Here is a 16,868-nt window from a genome sequence, read left to right on the forward strand (position 1 = left end):
CCCTCTGCCTGCAACTATTCCTGTTTGTTCGCACTCTCTCACTTTCTCTCTCTCTCTCTCTGTCAAATAAATAAATAAAATCTTAAAAAAAAAAAAGAAAAGAAAAGCTACTGGGCTTAATGGCTGCTGATGTTCCTTCCCACAGAGGACCTCCAGACTCTGAAGGGAGCTGGACCAGGGCCTTTGAACACATTGGAACACCCACGGCTGGTGGTGCCTCAAACTGCCTGCTCAGTTGGCAGATGCCCTTACACCAAGCCTGCGATGAGCTGGGTAGAAATCAAACTGTATCTTCTTTCCCACACCCTCACCTGTATATTAGGAATGGACCAGAGTACGTTCACAGTGCATTGAGTTGTGAGAATTTTAAGAAAGTAAAGGAGAACAAGTATAAGAGGAATCTAAAACAGTGCCTGATCTGGAAATTGTGCTGGATAAATGGTGTCTCCCAGGGTTTTGTCATTCTTTTCTAGCTTTTGTTCAAAAGAATATTCTATATACCATGTGAGTAAATTTCTTGGACACACTTATTTACTGCACCTCAGAAATAGCCTATCTTCAACTTCTTAAAAGTTCTGAGTGCCTGAAGTCATTCTTACATTAACACATTGATTCACTCAGTGAACGTCTATTGAATGCCTGCTCTGTGCCAGGCTCTGTGCTGGTCCCCTGGGATACACAGACTCTCAAGGAGTTCGGCCTCCAGTGGAGGAGACAGGCAAGTGAACAGACTCTGACAGTATAGGGCAGTAGGGTCTAGCGCAGAGACGAGCACTGGTTCTGTGCATCTCTGATGGGTACCATTTTGAGATGGGACTGGAGTCCAGGAAGGCTCACACGAGGGGATAACTAAATTGTGAAGACTGCGTTGAATGGAGCCTGGTAACCAAGGTGAAGAAGCGTCTACCTGATAGAGGACACAGCATGCACAAATCCATGATGGTGAAGTTGGTGGGAGGGATGGCAAGGACTCATGAAGGGGGACAGTGACTGCTAGTGGCTCAACAGATGCAACGGATATACAAAGAATGAAAAGTCGTTTCCCATGAGCCATCTGGAGATGAGTGCTGGTCATACTTTCCTCTTAAATGGGTAGATTTATTACATATAAGTCAATGATCCCTCTCCCTTTTATTAGAAAAATACCTAGAAAGCTGGTACCCTTTACAAAAACTATCCTGTACTTAGAGTATAGACAAGTAATGAGAAACCCCATCAGGAAAATCAGTGGTACTCTTGGAATACAGAGTGTAAGCATTTCCATTGAAGGATATGACATAGACAATTTTGAAGACAAATCCAGAGGCCAGCATTCTAAAAGTTATCATGAAGGAGCAAATGGGGCTTCTTTGAACTAAGAGTATCAGTCCCATAAAATACATGCAGTAAATACTTACAGATCGAGTGAATAAATAAATGAAAGATATTAAGGGTTTATTTTCTTATTATTACACTTACATTACCAGAATAGGGCCTCTACTGTCCTTGGATACTCAACTGTTCCAGACATCTTGCTTACAAAGCCCTGGCAATGTAGTTCTGCATGGCAAGTCCACATTAGCATGTGACTACAAGAGACAGCACCACAATCAAGCTTTAAGTCCAGAAAATGCTGCACTGCCAAGCTCAGCTGCCTACCAATTTGGCCTAATTGGTGATGATCAAAAAGTGCAGTTGTTATTGAAACATCATTTTGTCTGGAAATTCTGCAATTCATGGTCATGCTTAGTTTCTTTTGTCCAATTAGTGGTTTCAGTTTCCCTTTGTTTGTAGCAGCAACTCTGACTTAGCCAGAAACACACAGCAGCTCCCAAAATACCTGATGTCAAAGTCATAGGGTTCACTTTAACACAATCACACATTGGATTTAAAGGACAAAGGCACATGCTCAGAAACTGTGACCTCATCCTCACCTACTAGGTTAAGAGATTTTTTTTTTCCCCCAGAACAATGACAGAGGCCATTAAATGAGAAGAAAGCTACAGGTATGAAAGGTGGTTAAGAGAGAAAGAGGAAGACGTGGTCATGAGATGAGATAGAACAAGGGGTCATGGATGGCTTCCAGGTGTTAGGCTTGATTGGGTGGGCAGAGGTCCCAGCCACACGGTAAAAATCCAGGGGACTCTTAACAACAGAGAACAAACTGAGGGTTGATGGAGGGAGGAGGGTAGGGGATGGGCTAGATGGGTAAGGGGTATTAAGGAGCTCACTTATGATGAGCACTGGGTGTTGTACGTAAGTGATGAATCACTGAATTCTACTCCTGAAATCAATACTGTACTGTATATTGACTACCTAAAATTTAAAATTAATTAATTAATTAGCTTTACAAAATGCATCTAATGCATAAATGACCTAATACCTAGCATAAATTTGCTGGTCAGGTTAGATTCCCCTTTTGTATTTACACTATGTAGTTTTTATCCCAGAAAAGAGCATGTAATTTTGCTAACCAGTAGTATTCTTTAGATCTCCAAATTCTAGGTGGCCTCTGGGTGGCTCAGTGGGTTAAGCATCTGCCTTTGGCTCAGGCCATGATCCCAGGGTCTGGGATTGAGTCCCGAGTGGGGCTCTCTGGTCAGCGGGGAGCCTGCTTCTCCCTCTTTCTGCTGCTCTGCCTGCTTGTGCTCTCTCTCTCTCTCTCCATCAAATAAATAAATAATCTTAAAAAAAAAAAAAAAGATCTTCAGATTCTGAATTCTGCTCCACAAGAAGGTAAAACCATGGAGCAAAATATTCTTAGCTACCCAAGTGTTTTTACTTCACTGGAGCTTGTTTGACGCTGTAGAACAATGTGGGTGGAAGGCTTTGTGCATGACTAAGTCTAGGAAAGATGGTAGCCCGAGGAAGCAACTTCAAGAGAGAAAGCAATAAGGCAGTTTGGGGGCAGTGATTGCCTCAGATTTATTCTGTTCATTGTTGAGTCAGTTTGTGAGGCATTTTTTACCACCTGCCTTCTGTCTTCATAGGTCTCTACTGGGGACGAATTTTGAACACAGGTGCATCAAAATAATCAAAGCCCAGATGTTTCTGATCCAGGTCATATGCATGGCTAATATATTTACAGATGCTTCCAGATCTGCAGGAGGGAAGTGCTTTCTCATATAGCTAATGGGTTGAATTTGTATAATGGTTAACTGGCCATATTTTATTAATTTCTTTTGAAATTAATAAATTTTAAAATAAAAATTTTAAAATAAAAAAAAAAATTCTTACGGAAGAGATTCCCTCTCAGATTGGTCCTCCCTGTTCCTCTCATAGAATCAAGGCAATTGGCTACAGAAGCATCTTAATTTAATTTTTTCTCTTTCAACTCTGTTTGACAAACCTATTTTTGTTTTGTGGGTCTTTTGGGGAAATTGTTTTTTCTTTTAATAAATGCCTGTTTGAGCTTTCCTGTATCTTTCTTTGGCCTCATGTATGGTTTCCGATGATGCTAATATTCTCCTCTGTTGTCGTTCTACTAACGCAGGCGGCCATTGGCCCATGTCTACTACACTTGCAATTATTTTAAATTTGAAAGGGTTACCTTAAAAGAATATGCAGTCTCTTCTGGAGCCCTTTTTAGAATTGTTTATTATAGAGCTGTCTAGATGTGGGGAAATGGCTTGGAGACCCTTAGTGGCCCAACTCAAAATAGGAACTTCTGTGACTTTCTTGACTGAGTTCGGGGTGCTCATTTTAGCACAGTCACCAACTTGACACATATCACATCTAGTCTTAAGACAAGGTGATACTGGGCGCCTGGGTGGCTCAGTGGGTTAAGCCTCTGCCTTCAGCTCAGGTCATGGTCTCAGGGTCCTGGGATTGAGCCTCTGTTCAGCAGGAAGCCTGCTTCCCTCTCTGTCTCTCTGCCTGCCTCTCTGCCTACTTGTGATCTCTGTCAAATAAACAAATAAAATCTTAAAAAAAAAAAAAAAAGACCAGGTGATACTGAAAAATGGTCGCTTTTCATTCATCAGACATTTACTGATGAAGTCAAAAGCCCAGACTCTCAAAGCTCAGGACGCAAAGATGAACAAGCCTTCCCCTGTAGCGGGGGGACAGAAATGTCAGCTCATAATTGCCATCAGTGTGGGAAGTACAATAATGGCGGACATGCAGGCACAAGGAATGCCTCAGGAGGGGGTGATAAACTCAGTCTGAGGAGTCAAAAGAAACTTGACTGAGCCTTCCCACGCAGAATTACTTCCTGTTGTTTCTTGATTATTATGGTACCCCAGTGATAAATGTGCAACAGAGGAGAATCACTCTTCAAATCAGTCTCTCAAGTACCAAAATATAACACCGAGTTCTGGAAAGTAGGACAGCTTGTAATCACTCCAACAGTCATATCGCTAGCTCCAACTAAAGAGGAAGAACCGTTTTTTGCAAACGTGCGCTCTGTACCTTTGCTGAAGAATGGATGTGACCTGCTTGCAGAAATTCTCTCCATTTTGAGAAAACTCCTTTAGGTTCTTGTACACTTTATTATACTGAAAGAGAAAAGATGCACAGACGGGTTATGAGCACGTCCAAAATAGAACTCCTCTGAATTCCGCATGCTCCGCAATGATGATTGTCACTGTCAATGATCGTGCAGCTACAGGGATGCACACCTTTTGGGTGAGTTCCTAAAATAAAGATTAAGTCTCTTACGCCTGGCTGTGAACTATCTTGGAGAACTTTTCAAAAATAAAGCTGGTCTGTCTGTTTCTCCCCAGGCAACGACTCAGCAGTGGGGTGACTTTGAAGTCTAACTTTCTGTCACTTCTTTTGTTCCCAGGATGGTTCAGAGTACATTCTGCAGTATGTATCTTGAGTCATCATTTTCTGTGTCCCCCTCCCAAACTTCACAACACTATGCCTGGGTGTCAAAACCCAAACTCATTAAAGTGAATATCGTAGGAGGGCTGAGATATGATGATGTAAGTGAATAATGAGTTAGTAATATGTTCCCTAGTCCCTCTGTATCTCATTTATTCTAGTAATAAGAACGTTGGAACAAGGAGTTGAACATTTTTGTTGTCCCAAACTTTTATACATGTAGGAATAAACCTTTAGAAATTCATTTCTATATGAATTTAGCCTCCAGACATAAGACTTCCAAGGGAAAGCTTTTGTCATTTAATTCAGAACTCCACAATGTCCTCCTGAAAATCATATTTGTAAAAGTAGATGCTGATGACAATAGATTTTAAGTGTTCAGATGGACAGAGTAAATGTGAATGAATTCTGCAGTTTTCCTGACAGACAGTAGCTCAGTTGGGTGGTAGAACGGTCCCCAGAGGCCTCCCTCAGAGTTTTCATCTGGGAGGTATGCTACCTCATTGCATTTTTTAAATTGATTTAGCATCTGCCTTCGGCTCAGGTAGTGATCCCAGGGTCCTGGGATCAAGTTCCAAGTTGGGCTCCCTGCTCAGCGGGGAGTCTGCTTCTCCCTCTGCCCCACCTGCTTCCAGTCTCTTAAATAAATAAATAAAATCTTAAAAAAAATAAAATGAGATTTTACAGAAGAGGATGAAAGTTCTCTATGAAACAAGTGCCGTGCTGTAGCTCTGCTCATCTGATGAGCCTGTGTCTTCTGTGCTCCAGGAGCGCTCCGTTGGGCACTGCACTGAGAACTCTCATTCATTGAGCACCTACTACACAGCCGGCAGGTTCACATCCATGAATCCTCAGGGCCAAGGTCACCTTTCAGTTGTCACGGGAGGACCCGGTGTCTGATGCAAGCAGAGTAGCCAGCAGAGGACATGGGGCCATGGAGGAGGAAAGGACCTAAAGCAATGACCTGACCAGGTCTCTACCTTCAGGGCTGGAAAGAACCAATACCTAGGCAATAGGAAAACAATCATTCTATAGATGCTAAATTCCTTTGTCTTCATGCAGTGGTTTCACTTCCCTCTGAACTGAGCACAGAAAGCCAGAGCAGGATTTGGTAGACACACAGGAGGTTTCATTGAAACCGCCTTGGGCTCAAGGACAGTGGTCAGGGGGCAAAGCTCTTTACAAAGACATTGTTAACTCCTAAAGCAAGGTTGGCAAAATCATGGGACTGCAGGCACCTGTCAGCATCTGAATGAGTGAGCAGTGGGAGTGGGGGGGGGCAAGCTGCACAGACAGCTGCCCCCACTGCTCTGGACCCAGGGAATGTGGCCCACGCTGGCCAGATACTCCAATTTGTCCCAAAAAGCTGAAATAAGGATTGGCCGCTGAAATATATTTTCCGAAAACAACTGCAGCAAATAATTTACAGATTTTAAACATCTTTGCAGAGCAAGCAAAACATCCCTACAGTGGGTTTTAGGTGTAGGCTCTCTAGAGGAAATGATTCTCCTCCGAGTCATGAGAGTAAAATCACTATTTGGCAATCAAGCCATTTTTAGTTCCATAAAAATAACTTGGCATAGGAATGATCTGATATTATAAGTCCTCCTTCCTCCCCTTACCGGGACAATGGGAAAGTTTTAGGGAACATTTTAAGACCGTTTAGCTTTTTTATTGGCTCCTCTGTTCACTAAACACTTTCACTAAGTTCCCCTTAAGCCTTTTATTTTTTTCCCATATCACCGAATAACATCTCACAAATCACATAGAAGTATCATGAGAAGAAAACAGGTATATGTTGAGCAGGGCTCACGCCCCTGGCATAAAGTTATTTCTCAGTGTCTCTCCCTTAGGGGAAGCCATGTGACTAAATGCTTCTCAAGGCAGCATGGGCGAGAGTTTTGTGTGGGGTTTCAGTGAAGTTTCCTTCCTCTTCTTTCCTGACACCTGAACTTTCAAGAAACGATGGTTCCCGCAATGTTCATAGCAGCAATGTCCACAATAGCCAAGCTATGGAAAGACCCAGGTGTCCAAGGACAAGATGAATGGATAAAGAAGATGTGGTATTCATATACAATGGAATACTACTCAGCCATCAAAAAGAATGAAATTTTGCTGTTGTTTGCAATGATGTGGATGGAACTAGAGGGGATTATGCTAAATGAAATAAGTCGGTCAGAGAAAGACAAATGCCATATGATTTCACGCATATGTGGAATTTAAGAAACAAAACAGATGAACAGAGGGGAAAGGAAGGAAAAGTAAAATAAGATGAAACCAGAGAGGGAGACAAACTGTAAGAGACTCTTAACCATAGGGAACAAACTAAGGGTTGATGGAGGGGAGGTGGGTGTGGGGATGAGGTAACTGGATGATGGGCATTAAGGAAGGCACTTGAGTTCTGGGTGCTGTATGCAACTGATAAATCACTGAATTCTGTCTCTGAAACTAACAATACACTGTATGTTAATTAAATTGAATTTAAATTTGAAGAAAAGAAAGAAATGATGACTGATGCCATAAGGTAAAATTGAGTATAGACGCCCTGTGCTAAGATAGTAGAGCAGAAAGAGATAAAGATCCTGGGTTCCTGATGGTCCTGGGGCCCACTACACAAGCCCTTAGCTCTCTACTTTTGGACTTATGTTCTGTGTGAGAGAAATAAAATAATAGAATTTTTTAAGGCCACTCTTATTTTTAGAATTTGAAATGTGCAGCTGAGCATAGTTCTAACTCATACACAATCTTTTAACTTTTTAAATTATGAAACATTTTTATGTTTCATAAAATAATAATAATACAGATAATAAAAATGATACCCATTATGAACTCACTACTTAAGTTATAGAGACATTTAACACTTTGCTTCTGATTTCTCTTTAAATAACTGTTTTTTCTTTCTCATAATTTCTTTGGCTATACTTGGGCATCTATTCTTCCATATGAAGATTTATCTAATTACATTTTTTAAACCCTGTTGAGATCCTAATTGGAATTGCATCATATATATATATATATATATATATATATATATATATATATATAAATTTGTGGAAATTGGCTTTTTTTTATGGTATTTAGACTTCCCATCCAAGGACATAGTAAGTCTTTTCATGTGTTCAAATCTTATTTTATGTTCAATAAAATTTTATGATTTCCTTTATAAGTTCTTTAGCTTTCTTATTTGATTTATTTAGAAATGTCTCACAGTATTAAATTGTGAGTTTTTTATGTAATGTTCTATCTGCCTCGCTTTCCAGCCCATAGCAAAACAGAAGCAAAGACCCAACACAAACACCAGGGGCCCACGTGCAAGAGAGAATGATTAGAACGTCTGTTTGCAGAGTGAGTGAGTTCTGCTCTGAAAACCTATGAGGCCAAGGGCTGGGGCTGGGAGAAGACAAAGCAGACCCATGGATTAAAGGATTTGGTAGGCTTCAGAGCAGGAGGGAGAAGAACCATCAGCAGAGCCAGGAGAGCAGGGAAGGGACTGTGAGCTGAGCTGTCCCTAGGGGACGGGCCCACACTAGCCCCATCACCTGAGGAGTCTGTGTCCGGCAGTCCTAGGAGAGAACAGGGTACCTCAGACCTCATGTGTGAGGATGCGGGCTTGGAGGGGAAATCTTGCCCCTAGCCAAGGCAGAAATGAGCAGAACCAGGTGAGAATTTTTCTATTTACCAAGCTATCAAAATGTTCCTTATTCTATTTTAAAGTACATTCACCAGTGGACTAGTTCTAGGAGGCCAGTTCAAAACTCAGTTGATTTGGGGGGGAATTGGAGATCCTGTGAGAAAGTGGAGAGTCCCTGTCCTTCCCCAGTCATCCAAACTCAATAGTTTCAAGCAGAGGCCGCTCAAAGTATAGCTTATGCTTCAGCTGACCCTGGGCCTGCCAGTTTTAGATTTTGGAAGTTAACTTCCTGTTATATTACTTCCTAACATTCTCACATCATGGCACACTTAGGAAATCACCACTGGGGGAGGGGGGACTGGGTGGCTCAGTCAGTTAAGCATCCAACTCTTGGTTTTGGCTCAAGTCACGATCTCAGGGTCCTAGGATCGAGCCCCCCATTGGACTCTGTGCTCTGCGTGCAGTCTGCTTACAACTCTCTCTCTTCCTCTTCCTCTGCCCCTCCCCTATGTGCTCACTCCCTTTCAAGCAAATAAATATTTTTAAGATTAATAAACTAAATAATAAAAAAAGAGAAAATGATAGTTGTACTGGGACAGTGTGCGGTAAATGGACAAAGTGGTTTGAGGCAGAGGAAACTGGCCTGTGATCTCTGCAGCGCCCCCAAGCCACATCCTGTCAATTTGAGGATTGCCAAGGTTCACGTCCCAGGTATACCTATAACCCATTCACCAAATTCCAGGATGTCCAGGCACACGCTAGTGCAGAAGCCGCTCAATATATTCTGTTGTTGTTAACCTGATGATCAGAGGACCGCAGGCTGTTGTTATCACAGCAATGGGAGAGGATCTTTATCTTGACCCCGTATGCAATGTACCTGACACTCCCTGACAAACCCTGATCTCCCCTGCGATAAAGGTGACAACGATAAATAAAAGACCGAAACAGACACTGTGTACCTTTCTTCATGTACCATCTACTCAGACCTAAAGACAAAATCTGTGAAGAAAAGACTTGCATAAATATCAAAGCAGAACCCAGGACTATCTTGTCATGCATGTGCGTGCGTGGCGCGCGCATGCGTGTGTGTGTGTGTGTGTGTGCGTGTGTGAGAGAGAGAGAGAGAGACAGAGACAGAGAGAGAGCTCAGAAAATCTTGGAACAGGTCTACTTTGAGGTGATGAAATCTCTTGACCTTGGCTTTGGATCAATGTCACCTTTCGATCCCTTTGGATCTCACCTCTCCTTCGCATCCTACTTCATCCACCAGAGAGGCCACTGGAGGGATTCCATGGAGCACACACTAGCCCCATCACCTTTCAACAGCTTGAAAATCACTAAAGTCTAATCCCTTTATTTTATAGTTAAGCACCAAAGAGCTGAAAGTAACTTCATTAGTTAAGGGCAGAGCCGTGATTAGAAATATTAAGTGAGCTAATCAATTAGAGAAACTACCAGAAATAAATATATTTATAAATAGCTAATCAGTATAATTGCACTAGGTTTATTCAGAGTAATAGTTACCTTTAAGTGTTATGATCAGTACAAATGGCTTCCTAATGTTATCAACTACACAAGAATGTTTTCTCTAGTCAAAATCATATGGAAAGTAGATATTTGGTGTTCTTTCCCCACCCACTGAATTTTCAAATACCTGACCCTTACCAAATACTCATTCCAGGAAAAGAACCTACTGTTGATCTTACATCTCCGTAGGAATTTTTATTAACATGCTGTCTCTCGTTGGGCTCATTAATTATTAGGAAAAAGGTTATGTATTTTTTCCCTGATAAAGGAAGTTCAGGCTAGTGATGGAATATCTGGGACATTTTTGAGCCCGTAAAAAACCCCCTTCACCAAGAAAATTGGTATACACAGGCATTTCCCATTCAGTCTAAAAAGCTTATTTCTGCCCAGCTTTTGTAAGCAAATTCTGTTGTATAAACGTTGTCGTCACCAAAAATGGAGCAAAGTCATGGGCACATGGAATAATCATGGAATAACTTCTAAACAGTACAGAATGTATCAACCCCAGACTAGCTGTTCTTTCTGATTTTCCACAATTTGAATGATGAAGGTTAAATTCTGTTATTCTAGAAAAGTCCATTTCTATTCTAGATGGCAGTATGGAAAGTTTTTGGACAGTGATACCCTCAGAGTATCAAATAAACGGTGATATTCCATTTATATTTAATCAAATAAGCTTTTGTTTGATGTCTTTCCTATGACAGGCATGACGGTACTGTTTTTTGTGAATCCTGATTCACAGGGGATAATACTTCAAACCACTGCTCCGCTAACCAATGGACTATCTAGGTGAGATCTGGAATCCCCACGGCAGACCATCATAAGAACAGAACAGAACACTAAAAAGCATAGTTCACTCCATATCTCCTCTTCTTCCTTTCCAGAGGAGGAAACAGGCCTGTGAGACGTGGGGGACATATCACCTATCTCAGGGATGCTGTGGGCCACAGGACATCTATGTGGTCAGACCCAATCTGCCTCCTTATCTGTGCAAAGCACCAGAATCCCTCAGAAGTCATGGACCATTGTAACGGTTATCTTCTGTCTTAGCGCAAGTGAACATCCCATGACCCAGGCTGAGCCGCCCAGACTGGCAGGTGAGGTGGCTGGAAGAGGTGTCCCAACGACTGGCTGGTGCTGCTTCAGCAGCTGATGGTGTTACGGGAAGGGACAGACTATATGGAGTCCAAAATGCCTGCTTTGACAGGTTCCTACCTGGACACTGCAGAGTGAGTAAAAGCCTAAACTTGGTTACAGCCTATTATCTGCCCATGATTTCCATGGTTTTATTTCACAGGAAGGGCTGATTTTGAAGAAAAATGGTTGGATCATTTCATATGGAGATAGTTCGATTCCTGTCTACTGCCTTGCACCTGGATTTGAAAATTTCACTGAGCTTCTTTTTTCCTTTTCTTTCTTCCTTCCTTTCTTTGTAGGTATAGAAGCTAAACTCAGAGACATCAAGGCCCAGAGCCAATTATGTTCCTTTGCAAAAACAACTTCAAAACCTTCCTCAAATAAGTTCTGACATGCTTAAGATTAGTTAAAAGCCTACACAACTTTTAGGCCATCTTTGTGCTACCCTGGTAACTAATAATTTGAGCATAGACACTGACAGCTATTAGCCTATCTTGGTCACTGGAGCATGAACTTAATAAGAGATTTTAAAATATTTTTGGGTATTGTGGTTCTTTTGGGTGTGTTGTGAAATCTATACTTACTCAGAATATTTTTAAAATGCATTCAAGAAAATAGCATAGGGTTACAAAAGAAACATTATATTGAAATACATTTATTATGGACATTGGGGAGGGTGCTAAGGTGAGTGCTGTGAAGTGTGTAAACCTGGTGATTCACAGACCTGTACCCCTGGGGATAAAAATATATTATATATTTATAAAAAATAAAAAAATTATAAAAAAGCATTTAAAAATTACATGTGTTATTCAATTAACATACTAAATAACAAGTCTTCAGAATAACTTAAATTTCTAAATCACATGGAATATATACAATATTTCTAGATAATTGCAACCCCTGTGATATTATATAAAAATAGGTATGATTTTTTGGGTTACAAATCACAGACATTGTGGTAGTACCGAAGTCTGTTGCTTATATTCAGAATTGAAGTAAATTCTAAAGATTTTTTCTTTTTATTTGAAAGAGAGAGAGAGGGTGCATGAGCATTAGGGAGGGCATGGGGGGGACATGGGGAGGCATGAGGTGGGGGCACGAGGGGGGCTGCTGAACAAGGAGCCTGACACCCAGCTCAGGGCTACATCCCAAGACCCTGGGACAATTATCTGAGCCAAAGACAAATGCTTAACTGACTGAGCCATCCAGGTACCTCTGAAGTAAATTCTAAAATTTCAGTTAGATTAGTAGAAACAAAGAGACCATGTTTTTCCCAATGAATTTCGTGTAACCACTGATTTTCATACATGGACCCCCTGGGGCAGATCAGCTTAAAACTATAGTTAAGCTAAGGCTTTATGAATTAATCATGTTCCATGCAGCCATAGGGATGGATTGGAACATTCTGCAGATGGGTTAAATCTTTGGGTTCTGTTTGGTTTCCTCATGAAGCCATGCCTGTGTTTCATGAAGCCTTCATTGGCAGTCCATTCCTTTGTTTTATTCTGCCGCCAAACTGAAGCTTTATCTTCTTACAACATTATTCCCCAAGCACAAGCTAAAACTGCACCAGGAAATCAATGTGAACCCTTGAAAATGAAAGTTGCAAATTTAAATGAAGATTCCATGACTTTAGAAAATTTGGGAACTCTGGCCGAAGGGCTGGGTATCGGCCTCCTCTTGACTCCCAGACTACCTTCGATGGCACCGGACCCAGAGAGAAAACTTCAGGTTGTGGATAAAGATGGGAGTCCCTGAGGAGACGGCTCGGCTGAGGGAAAAGAACCCCTAAGAACGTTAAGCAGGGAGCATGAGGCTGACCCATACATGTGGTGACAGGTTCTCTTGGGGGGCTGCTCAGAAGGAAACATGTCTCCCAGATCCTGATCTGAAGGCAGCCTCTGAAAAGAACATCAGGCTACTAGTTTGTGTTTGTGTTGCTCCCTTAACTTAACTTGGTCCTACTTTCTCTCTCTTCTATCTCACTCTTCATGTGGTCCTGACTTTCTTCTTTGGTGACTGTTGCTGTCGAGTTTTTGCCTCCACTTACCCCATCCCTGCCTTGCTCAACCACCCCCATGCAAAAACATCATCAGGGTATCGGTGGGAAGAAAGGAAAGGCGGTAACCTTTGGTAAGGGAGCAAATGCAGAGAGAGAAAAATACACAGCAAATACATGAACGATAAAAGACTTTTTTTTTTTTTAATTGTCTGTGCTTCCCAATGAAGAAAAGATTGGGAAGGAGGAAACGGAGGGGGAGAATTTTCCATCTTAGAATCTATATACAACTATATTGTTGGAATTCGTTTTTACGTTAGACACATATTTACTTTTGCATTTAAAAAATGAAAGTAGACAGAACCTGCTATCACACGGTCGTTATTAATAGTACCAGTCAATGCTCTTCATCTCCTCTAGCCCCTCTGATTCATGAACTCATTTTGTGGGCTCGCCTTGACAGCTCCACCGTCTTTAAACCTGTGCTTGTCCATTGTGGAAACAAAAATGTAACCAGTAATCCCCTGCCGCTCTTCCTTATGGCTCTCCTGCAGCCCTCATTTATCTGCTTTTCTACAGTTTGTTATTGTTAGGAAGGTTTTTTTGATAAAATACTTGAGCGATGAATGCAACTCCTTGCTTCTGATGTGAGCGATCTTGGTTTTCTGCCACCCTTTACTGAGCTAACACCCTGATGATTCTAGATTATTTTATGTCCACAGTATAGGAGCACCCCCCCTCGACCCCTGGCCACGTGTCTTATTTTAATTGCTCCTTATTTCCTAAATTTCATCTCTGCTCTTTCTGTTGACCACCTCATACCATCTTCGGACTCTTGACCCATCTTCTGTTTTTGATAACACTCCCAGAACTAAACACACATGTTGGGAGACCAGTCTGAGAATCACTGGAGGCCAGGCAGGGTGGGGGCGCCTGTCCTTCCATTTGCAGGCCTTACAATTCTGGACTCTACAGGATGTGGAGAAAAATGCCAAAACCTCCCGCCCCGACTTCATTCACAGAGCCCTAAGCTGCCTGCGGGTTCTGAGCATCTGGGTAGCTGCTCCCCACACCATGTTGGTCCCTTGGGCATCTGTCTTCAGAATGTTTTCCAAACAGCCACATCTGTAAGCAAATATGATGCTATACCCACTCAAAGTTGTTCCAACCATATGAGAATAAAAGATGACAATTATTAACCTGCCCTGTCATTTGCTAGAAAGGGTTGTTTGCAATCGAACCAAAGAAAAGCCATAAGACTTTTGTATCAGGTCCAAAGTCTAAACACGTTTATCCTCAGAATGTCTCAAATTCCTTAAGTTTAAACCCATTAATATATAAACTGAGCCCTCTAAGGCCGCCCTCTCACCCACAGGCGCAAAACCACACGGAGCTACTCACCGAGCAATCTGTCAGTGGGTCCCTCATGTTGGAATGTTCTTCCTTCTGTCCTTTTACCTATGCTCCGGCGTTCAGCATTCGAGAAAGTACAATCAAGGCTGGGTGTGTCCTGGACTTCCCGCAGTCAAAGGGCCTAGAGTGCGTCAGTCCCTGTCAAACACCCTGAGGAGGAAGTCCCGGCCCAGCACTTTCATCCCGTTTGTTTCCTGAAAAAGCAAAGAACTGATCTGGGTCAAGAGAGCTGGGCTGACATGTTGAGAATGACTTCTGTAAACACTTAGAGGGCAGAATACTGAGTCCTAAACTGCCTGACTTTGTGAGGAGGCCCAGAAGCCATCAAGTGTCCCAATAATTCGGGTGTTCGGGGTAGATACCGAGGACGCCCAGTCTCCTGGCCTACTGTATTTATCACATTTTAAAATTTTCTTTATTTCATGACGTTCTGGCATGTTGGGGCCTTTCAGACCTAAGGAGGGACGGCCCCTCCTGGGGTTAGCTAATTCCTGGAGATAACAAACAACTTGCCTGTGAGAGTGACTTTGATATGCAAACTGACCAATCCTGAGCGCTGATGCCCCCAACCCCCTTCTTTATCTAACACACACACACACACACACACACACACACATACACGGAGTCACTATTCCCCCCAAATCAAATGACCCCAGGGCCAGGTACCAAACAATTAGGACCACACTCACAGAACTATGACCATAGTAGGAAAATGTCTAGAAAAGTCTATGGGGAGCAAGACACATTAACCACCTCACAGGGCCTAACTCAACTCAACCCTCATTCTCAGAACTCATTCTCAGAACCATCATTCTCCCTCCAAGAGGCCAAACTAAAGTTTGGAGGGTTTTCCTATGTTCATCCTCACTTTCTTGTATATTATTACTCAAAAGAGTAAACAGTAAACTAGAAATCCACTACCAGAAACTTATTCATTGCTTTCTCTGCACCCAGTTGTCAATCCATAGATTTCCAGCTAAAGTCTTATTGCCTTTCAGCGGCCATTTGCCTTTTGGCGGCCATTTGCTGGGCTGTGGGCACCTTTGGTATGACTGGCAGGCCCCCAGTCTGAGAGGACCTCTGTCAGGAGAAGCCAGTGGCACATTACAGAGCTGCTCAGGGTAGGCAAACTCTATTCATCTACCCTAGGTATGCAGGCTCCTTCAAAGTCCCTAGAAATAAGGAATGAAGAGGAAGGAGTCAGGGGGGAAGAGATGCTGCCTTGCAATCAGATGGAGAAGAGTGCTCCATAGTCAGGGAATCATCATTCATACAGCGCTCTCCTCTTAGCTTCTCCCAAGGGCATTTACCACTGGGGGTTCCAACATGGAGCAGTAGCAAGTAGGGGTGAGAATCAGATCAGGCCACTCAGCATTCTGAAAGACATGTAGAGACAGGTTAAAAACTGAAGTTAATATGTCATTCGGATACCCATTGGGCGGCTTCCCGGCCACCAGAGATTGTAGATCAACTTGGCTGGAGCCTTGGTTCGAGGGCCTGGGGCAGCTCAGAGCCTTCCTTCTGACTTCCCAGGCTCTTGGTCTTATTTCAGCTCTAGCTCTGTTCAAAGTGGGGAGATCGGCCTCCCTTGCTGGTTTGCACAGAATATGCCATCACACCACACTTACTGGGATCTTCGTGGCCCTATTGAAGATTGGTAGGGTGTTGCTGCCCCCATCGTCCTCATGTGTGTCTCTCCCAGCAGGCTGACTAGTTTTCCTTTAGGCTTCTGACATCTGCTAAACTAAAATACCTTCTTGTGGCTGCAGTACCCTCCTCACAGACGGCTGTGAGGGCAGCAGGGTATCCGGGCTGAATCTGGCCTGAAAACTAGACTTTGGCTATTTGTTAAACTTTTCAGAGAGGTGTTTGAATCTGAAGGAAAAAAATTTGATTCTGGAGATCAGAAAGAGGTTTGTATCAGTTATCCATTTTCAGTGATGCTGTGTAACAAACAACACCCAGTGGCTTCAAATAGCATAGATTTTCCTTGGTTCACAGGTGTGTGGTTTAGCTGGGTCGTACTTCAGGTCTCCTCAGGATCCCTCATGTGAAAGCAGGTCATCTACACACACTGTTGATCTTGGCTGGGCTTGCTAGCACGGCTCTTCGAGGTTCTGCTGGGCAGATGGTTGGCTGCAGGCTGAGGCGATTTTTCTTCAGCCAGTAGTCAAACCAGAGCTGTTCAAAGGGTCTGGTGAGGAGATGAGAGTGAGTAAAAGCACCCAAGACCTCTTGAGGTGCAGGCTTGGAATTGACACGTCATCACTTCAGCCACATTCGGCTGACCAAAACCTTTCACAGACCAGCCCAGATTCATGGAGGTGGGGGAGATTTCGCCCCTGATACAGAGAA

At 42.7% G+C, this 16,868-nt stretch overlaps 1 protein-coding gene across 1 annotated transcript in view; it reads right to left on the bottom strand.

Moving 5' to 3' along the window:
• Positions 1-14,814, bottom strand: part of NOSTRIN (nitric oxide synthase trafficking) — a 57,572-nt gene extending 42,758 nt beyond the window's left edge. The window contains exons 1-2 of the mRNA XM_004744010.3: positions 14,502-14,814; positions 4,390-4,475 (exon numbers count right to left, since the gene is read on the bottom strand). Coding sequence (XP_004744067.2) covers positions 4,390-4,475; positions 14,502-14,528 — 113 coding nt within the window. The 5' untranslated portion in view covers positions 14,529-14,814. The remainder of the gene's footprint in view (positions 1-4,389; positions 4,476-14,501) is intronic.
• Positions 14,815-16,868: the final 2,054 nt, after the last annotated feature.

The sequence above is a fragment of the Mustela putorius genome, unplaced genomic scaffold (genome assembly GCF_011764305.1).
Source record: "Mustela putorius furo isolate JIRA1106 unplaced genomic scaffold, ASM1176430v1.1 tig00003869_pilon_pilon_pilon, whole genome shotgun sequence".
In the NCBI taxonomy this organism is placed as follows: Eukaryota; Metazoa; Chordata; class Mammalia; order Carnivora; family Mustelidae; genus Mustela; species Mustela putorius.